Raw genomic sequence first — 7,913 nt, forward strand, 5'->3', positions numbered from 1 at the left:
TGTCAGATTGCTTTTGAGTCAGAAAATGCATACTACAAGACAGAAAATGCAAATTTGTCTTATGTGCAACTGTGCATGTATATGGTTATGCTTATATATATCTTCCTGACTGCAACTGTCAGGAGACAGGTCAAATATAGGGATTTATTTGTCAATCGTGCAAAACACATTTTAGTCTGAAGTATATGTTGGTGTATAAATGGATATGATAAATGGGCTATCTTACATGTTCCGAACCCTTCATATGCCATATTCACTGCAAGAAAACTCATCTTTCTATTAAAGAATCTTGAACAAGCCTCCTTATTACACCAAAGTGTTGAGTATCCTCCACTACCTATTAAAAGGTGGGACATCGTTCTTATACTTATGACGTGTGTGACCACCCGGCTCAACTTAATGGCCATGGTGGCTCAACTGCTAATAAGCAGCCCCCTTGTGGGAGTGTGCAGGTTAGTTTTTGAGGAACTTAACTGTGGTGGGGGGCTATAATATCACCCTGCTTTCACCAAACCGATTAACCTCTAGTGGCTATCTTTTTATCAAAGACAATGAGAAATTGATTTATAAATTATCATAGTGAAATGTTTTAGCTTTTAATATAATTTACTTTGAATCACTATTGGATATTTTATATTGACCTATGCGGACAGTCATCATGATTTAACTGTAAGACGAGTTTAATTCAGCGTTAAACTGTTGATCAGCTTCGAACTAGAAGAAAAGTGTGTTATGTGGTTCAGGAACATGCCAGATATGCTTCCATCTTTCCAAGCTTCTACATATTCATTGAAACAGAGCTGTCAGGCTTTTTGCCTTTCGTGGTTGTTCATTGTGTTCAGAGTTTCTTGGCTTGCATGAAGGATAATTTGGTTGAATTATCTGTTATCCTATTTTCTGCTAAAGGCATAATTTGCTTAATGTATTTGCATTGTTTTGCAAGGCTAAATTGCAAACTTGTTAGTGAGTAAGATGAATCATGTCTGTCTGTAATTAGTGCTTAATATTATCATTTGGTTGTAGCTATGTTAGAATAAAGCATTGGTATTCAGATTTGCATGAAAAGTTCTTCGCATTGATGTCTTATTTATGCAATGAAGGCACAGAGCTAGAACTGCTTCTTAAGAAACATTTGTTTGTTAATGGTCAGAGCGTTCACCAAATTCATTGAGAAGGGTCTGGAATTCGAAAAATATCATAAACTGATGAATAAATTTGTTCCTGCTTGGCAAATAAATTTGATCAAACCAAATTAAATTTTGTTTAAATGCATTAAAAAATAAAACAAAATGAAATAAAAAGTACTAGTTATAAACTTGCAAAACATTAAAAAAAAATTGAATTCTAAGTAACTAAAAGTTAATCCTAGACAACTTATATTGTCCAAGTGTCATGTTGCCACCAATGACATTAAGCTGCTTCCCAAAAACTGCAGGTTGAAATCAACCATTTAAATCTATTGATGTGCTGCCCAAAATTGATTGACCTGCTACCCAGAACTTGATGCTAATAGATTTAAGTATAAGTTGGGGTTGCAGAGTCATTATATGAGTTACAAGGATGCTACAGTTATCTACAATATTTTATGAAGTTTGTCGAGATCTTTTTTTAATTATTAAAGCTGCTAGATGGGTTTGATCATAGGGAGTCCTTGTATGACATCAAGGAAAGTGTCACAAATGTCATTTGTTCTCAATTATTAGGAAATATAACACAAGTGTTAGGCCATACACTTTTACCTTGAGCAAACTAAGTTCTTGACTAAAAGAAATCGCCCTTCTCCTTGATGGCTTAGGTCACTTTTACCTATTCAATTCTCATTTTCTGGCACAGTTCTACATAATCCATGATTGCATAACTGTGGTGAGTACCTTGCTTGTTTACTTAACCATGTTATGTTAAGGTGTTATGAACATAAATATATCAATGAATAATAATAACAATAAGAATAATTAACAATTATAATTTATAATTATGAAAGAATGTCTGTTAGTTGGGAAAATTCATGAAAGGGCATCCCACCTGGGGCCCTCATTTGTAACCGAACCATATCATTCATTCATACGTTGTTCAATATATTATATTCCATCCTCAATGAATTACTTTAAAGGTTATATTCAAAGTTTCCTGGATTATTTAACTGTGAGCTAGGTTTGGCTGTCATACATGGAAAAATTTTTCTAGTGGCAAGTTTCTTAACATTGTTTTTGCACTGTTTTTCCTTCTATGACTGTGACATATGTAAGATAGAAGGCAATCAATATAGTCGAGTGTAAGGCATGCTTTTCATTCACTTTACCAAGCACTGCAAATAACCCAGCTATAACTGTTACAACATTATAGAGAATGCCAATCTTTTTTGTTGCCTATGGTCGAGCCTCTTTGCCTTACTTGTTTACAAAAGTAACTGAATTACGCAATTAATATATTTTCACAGTAGCAAGATTGTCTTCACCTCCACTTTGCTGATTGCAGACAGACATACCAGGCGTTAACTATCTTCATGGTGTGAAGGATGGATGGTCTTGGATGGCTCGATTTCTCAATGCACTCCCTCCCAACAGGTTTACAGCAGCTACTTTAGAAATATTTTTGAAGGTAATATGCTAAAAAGCCAATATTTGGGTATCACATCATTTATGTTCTTATAGCATACGATAAGTTCTGTCCCTGTTTTGATTCTGCAGATAGCTGGTTTCCGTCTCTATCAAGCATATCCTAGACCTTTCACAAAACTTTTAAATGCTATATCAAGAGAGTTTATAGAGAGGCTGAAATCACAAAATGATCCAGACTCAGATCCAGTGATTGACCACTTGGAGACATACTTGACATCTCAGCAATTCAGAAAAGAGCCTGAAGGACGAGCCTTGGCTATCACAGATAAGTCAAAAAGCATACGGGGTTGAGAAAGATGGTGCTTTTCGTTTGATAAAAAAGCACTACTAGAATTTGTGGCACTTTTACTTGTGAGGACAGTTATTTATTTCCCAATCGAGTGTTGGATGAAATTTTTTGGTATTTATAGTTTTCCATTGTATTCAAAATACTGGCAAGCTTCAGTTATTGAAATTGAAATTGAAGATATCCTTGGGAGGCACATACATTTGAGTAGAGATATAACAAATACTAATTTATGGAGGACTGGAGAACCTCAGTATTTGGTGTCATTTTCATTGCTGCAACTGAACTGAAATTAGGCATGGGTTTTGTGACCTTTATCAGTCAATTGTCCTTATTTTGAGAATGAATTTGATATAGTTAAGAATATCAACGGAAAACAAGAAAACTGTGACATGAATACAGTAAGTAATTTGCAATGTTAAGGTATACACCAAGACTAATAATGTTACATTTGGATTCACAGTGTTTTTAAAACTGGCCTAGCTAACTGGTTACCGGTCTAACTGGCCGGTCAGCAGGGCCACCGTTGGAACCAGCTGAAAAACCCAGTTAAGGAGGCAGTTTGGCGAGATTTTGGCCCTAACCGGCCGGTTTTGGACGGAACCGGCCAGTTTGTAGCAAACTGGCCGGTTCCATCCTAAACCGGCCGGTTACCTGCCATGCTCGCCAAGGACCCACAGAGTGGTTTTTCCAAGGTAGTTTAGGGGTTTTGGAGGGAAATTAAGGGTCCATTCCCTCCAAAAATACCCTCTCCAAGCCTTTAAGAGGCTCTTCTCTCTCTCATTTGTCTCACGCATCTCATTTGGAGTGTTTATGAGTATTTGTGAGTTTGCTTGGGAGCTTGGAGGGTGTTGAGTTTTTGCTAGAGTAGTCGTCTTGGAGTTGGAGTTGGAGCTATTTTGGAGATAGTTTATAGCTGTCAGTGGAGTTGGCATCTTCAAGAGGAGACTAAGGAAGCTAGTTTGCATTTCCAGGTAAGGATTTTCACTTGAAAATTCCTCATTTGACCGCTGTCCATGAATTAAATTTTTTTGTGTTATAAAATTATAAACTTCTCACTTCTACCGTCTATGCTATCAAATCTCTAGTTCTATGCTATCAAATTTTGTAGCCTACATGTGCATTTGTTTTCCTAAATTTAGCTTTGGTTTTCCATGTTGCTTAGCTGCAATTTTTTTTTAAATGGCAGATTTCTTTGCAAATTGTAATTATTTTAAGCAAACATGTCTCCAAAAGCAAAGGACAGTGCATGGGCTCATTGTGATAAAATTGATGGAAAAATGATATGCAAATTATGCCATAAACCTATTGGAGGTGGGGGTATGCTTAGATTGAATGAACACTTGGTTGAGATAAGAGGCCAAGTAACGGCATGTGGTGCACCAAATGAAATGTTAGGTCCTATTAGGGCAGAATACATTTCCAAGTTTGAAAAGTTTTATGAGGATAAGGCTAGGGAGAATACCATCCAAGATGACATTGCAAGGAAGAGGGAATTATTAGAAGCCATGAAAGAGAGTGGGTATGATGATTATGAGATTCAAGACTCAACTTCTATCCCTTCCACCAATGACCCCTTTCACTATGTTCATCCTTCTAATGGCACTGGCCAACCATCAAAAGGAACAAAGAGAACAAAAATCCAAAGTTTTTCCTCATCTTCTGCCAACATTGCCTCTTCTAATCCCACTTCCTCCCAGCCAAGTCATCAACCCACTTTGGATCAACATTGGAAAAAACAATGCAAAGAAACTTCTCATCAATACATTGCTAGATGGTGGTATGATTCACATATCCCATTTAATGCTGCTCGCTCACCTTATTACCAAGCTATGTGGGACTTTGTTATAGCTGCAGGAAAGGGCTTCAAAGGCCGTAGTATGCATGACTTGAGGGGAGCTCTTTTGTAAAAAGAGATATCTTCCATTGATGAGTATTTGGTTGAGTTTAAAGATTCATGGCTCAAAACAAGGTGTTCCATCATGTCAGATGGATGGACCAATGGAAAGAACCGCACTATCATTAATTTTCTTGTTTCTTGCCCTTAAGGAACCATGATTTTGAGATCAGTTGATGCATCTAATAAGGTGAAGGATGTGGCCCTTCTATTTGAGCTTTTGGATGACATTATTCAGGAAGTTGGGGAGCAGAATGTTGTGTAGGTCATCACCGATAATGCCTCAAACTATGTTCTTGCTAGAAAGATGCTTGAGTCCAAATATAGGACCATATTTTGGACTCCATGTGTTGCACATTGCATAGACCTCATGCTTGAGGACATAGGCAAAGTGGAGTGGGTAAAAAACACTGTAGAGCATGCCAAGTGCATTACAAAATACATTTACAACCACTCATGGGTATTGAACCTAATGAGGAAAAACATTGGGGGCAAAGAGCTTGTTAGGCCTGCAATTACAAGATTTGAAACTCACTTCTTCACGTTGCAATGTCTCAATGGTCAACATAAAAACTTGCAGAAAATGTTTTCTTCTGAAGAATGGTCTGAACTCGGCGGGCTCGTAGACAAGATGGAAAAGACACCAAAAAGAAAGTGTTTGACAATTATTTTTGGAAGAGGTCTGTAGAGCTTTTGAAAATTACTGAGCCCCTTGTTAAGGTGCTAAGGATGGTGGATGTGGAAAAATTGGCCATGGGCTACATTTATGAGGCTATGGATCAGGCAAAGGAGCAGATACGAGCAACTTACAAGGACAGGTTAGCTAAATGTGGCCGTATATGGGAGATCATTGATAACAGATGGAACAATCAACTCCATCATCCTATACATGCAGCTGGGTTTTTTTTGAACCCAAAGTATCATTATAAAGATCGGCTAGGAGATCTGCATGATGGGGAGGTCAGCACTGGATTGATTGATTGCTTGGAGCGCATGGTCCCTACCCATGAAGACCCATTGGAAATACATAGAAAACTTATTGTTTTCACTATGGCAGGTGGTACCTTTGGCAAAAACTTGGCAAATATGGCAAGGGATGTGGATCAACTAGGTAAGCAATTCCAATTTCCAATTTGTTTTTCTTTTCAAGTTAAAATTGTTTATGTTCTTTACAATTCAAATTATAAACTAAGTTACTAATTAATATATCTTTCTTTGCAGCACATTGGTGGGAGTCATTTGGTGGCCAGTGTCATCAATTGCAAAGGTTTGCAATTAGAGTCCTCAGCTAACTTGCAGTGCTTCAGGTTGTGAGCGCAATTGGTCTGTTTTTGAGCGCATACACACGAAGAAGAGAAACCGTTTGGAACAAAAATAGTTAAATGATCTTGTTAATGTGCAATACAAACTTCGACTGAGGAGGAACCAAATGATGAACAAAACACCTGATCTAGATCCCATTGTGTTGGACAATATTGATCCAACATCAGAATGGGTGGAGGAGACTAAAGATCCTGTGTTTGAGGCTGATTTTGATATCGACATGGCTTTAGCGGGGGATGAAGCAGATTTTGTGGCGGCATCAGAACCAGGATCAGTAGCGGCATCAGAACCACGATCAGTAGCGGCATCAAGGAAGGGCAAAGAACCAATGGAAGGCACTAGTCGTGCAGGTCGACAAACTCGTGCTTCCATTAGGTCCACTTCTATTGTTATTGGTGGCATTGCTACTGAGGTTGCAGATCAGGCTGAGGAATCCTTAGACTCTGAACTGGATGATGTCTATGTAGCTCCTGATGATGATCCTGTGTCTAGTAGTGATGATGAACTTGATGATTAATCATGTGTACACTGTAGACTTGTAGTAGGCCGATGGCCTCATAGCTTGCAGCATTGTTTTTGGACTTTATAGGCCATTTAGAGCCTCATTGCTTATGTATTTTGCTATTTTTTCAATGATATGTATTGCACTCGATGCCATTTTGATATATTCAACTTTACATGGTATATAAATGAGCAAAATTTGCATATTTTGTCTCTATTGGTTTGGAATCATGGTTTTAAATCTTAAAAATAGTTTTGCTTCACTAAAAATTAATTATTTAATGTATTTTTCTAAAATTGGTTCATTTAGACCAAACCAGTTCCGGTTCGACCAATTCCAGTCGGTAAATCGGTTCATTAGGTGGACCAGTCCGGTCACCAGTTCCAGTTTTAAAAACATTGATTTGGAATTGGCAACGAGTGAAGTTTTGGTTGTTTCGGCTTCTAAGAAAATTTGTTTGACCATGGATCACTAAAATTTAGTATTTCAAGTGTATTTTTGTTGATCTAGATTGTCATTGATGTCAATATGGCAATATTCTGGGATACTAAATGATGATATGATGAGATAGGATTGAATACAGACATAATAGAAGCGGTGAACCCGTGGAGGAAAGATATTGGAAGCCATCAGAAGAGAAAGAGAAAGAGCAAAGAGGAACACATTAGCGGAGAAAGAGTTAAAGGGAAGAACAATGATATCGGAGGAGCTAAGAATCCAATTCGAGCAACAAACCGTGGAAACCTTTTAACAAAAGTCCACAATGAATCAGAGAAATTATATCTGCGGCTTTATTATTGTCATGTTGAAATCCCCGATCCGATATGAGCATTACGGACCCGATAGGACTATCGACAGATGTTTATTGTAATATCGTGTTCGCCGCATCGGAATTTATGTACCACAAGTCTTGAAGGAATGTCACTCTAAAACTGCGATTGCAATATAAGGTGCGGACCCGATCACTCCAATAAAGCACTCCCTAATGTAATATCACATCCACCTTAATATAACAGCGATATCAGAGAAGTATTGTGGACCCGATGGTTCCATTACAATATGCCGTAATACAACATCACATCTGCCATATCACAAGTCTTGAAGGGATGTCACGATTAAAACTTTCGATTGGGATAATATTGTGGACCCGATGGATTCATTAAAAGCAGTTTATTGAATATCGCATCCACTCCATCGGAAGACAGAGCATGTGCACACTTGTAAAACCTTTGATTTTCATGAAGTTGCAATTGCGGGATTAAAGGAATGACTCTTATTCTCATGAAG

At 37.7% G+C, this 7,913-nt stretch overlaps 1 protein-coding gene across 1 annotated transcript; it reads left to right on the forward strand.

Moving 5' to 3' along the window:
- The first annotated feature begins 2,476 nt into the window (after positions 1-2,476).
- On the forward strand, positions 2,477-3,040 carry LOC149211017 (mRNA export factor GLE1-like). Its single transcript, XM_089394516.1, has 2 exons — positions 2,477-2,598; positions 2,688-3,040. Exons 1-2 carry the CDS (start codon positions 2,530-2,532, stop codon positions 2,907-2,909), a joined length of 291 nt encoding a protein of 96 aa, XP_089250642.1. The 5' UTR covers positions 2,477-2,529; the 3' UTR covers positions 2,910-3,040.
- Positions 3,041-7,913: the final 4,873 nt, after the last annotated feature.

The sequence above is a fragment of the Pinus tabuliformis genome, chromosome 1_2 (genome assembly GCF_031772625.1).
Source record: "Pinus tabuliformis cultivar Carrire ecotype Pingquan chromosome 1_2, CPIR1, whole genome shotgun sequence".
NCBI classification, from domain to species: domain Eukaryota; kingdom Viridiplantae; phylum Streptophyta; class Pinopsida; order Pinales; family Pinaceae; genus Pinus; species Pinus tabuliformis.

Excerpts from the sequence above, each read along its gene's own strand:
- LOC149211017 (XM_089394516.1), top strand. The coding sequence starts at position 2,530 with ATGGCTCGATTTCTCAATGCACTCCCTCCCAACAGGTTTACAGCAGCT. Across the intron at positions 2,599-2,687 it reads CTTTAGAAATATTTTTGAAG|ATAGCTGGTTTCCGTCTCTA; the intron begins GTAATATGCTAA and ends TTGATTCTGCAG.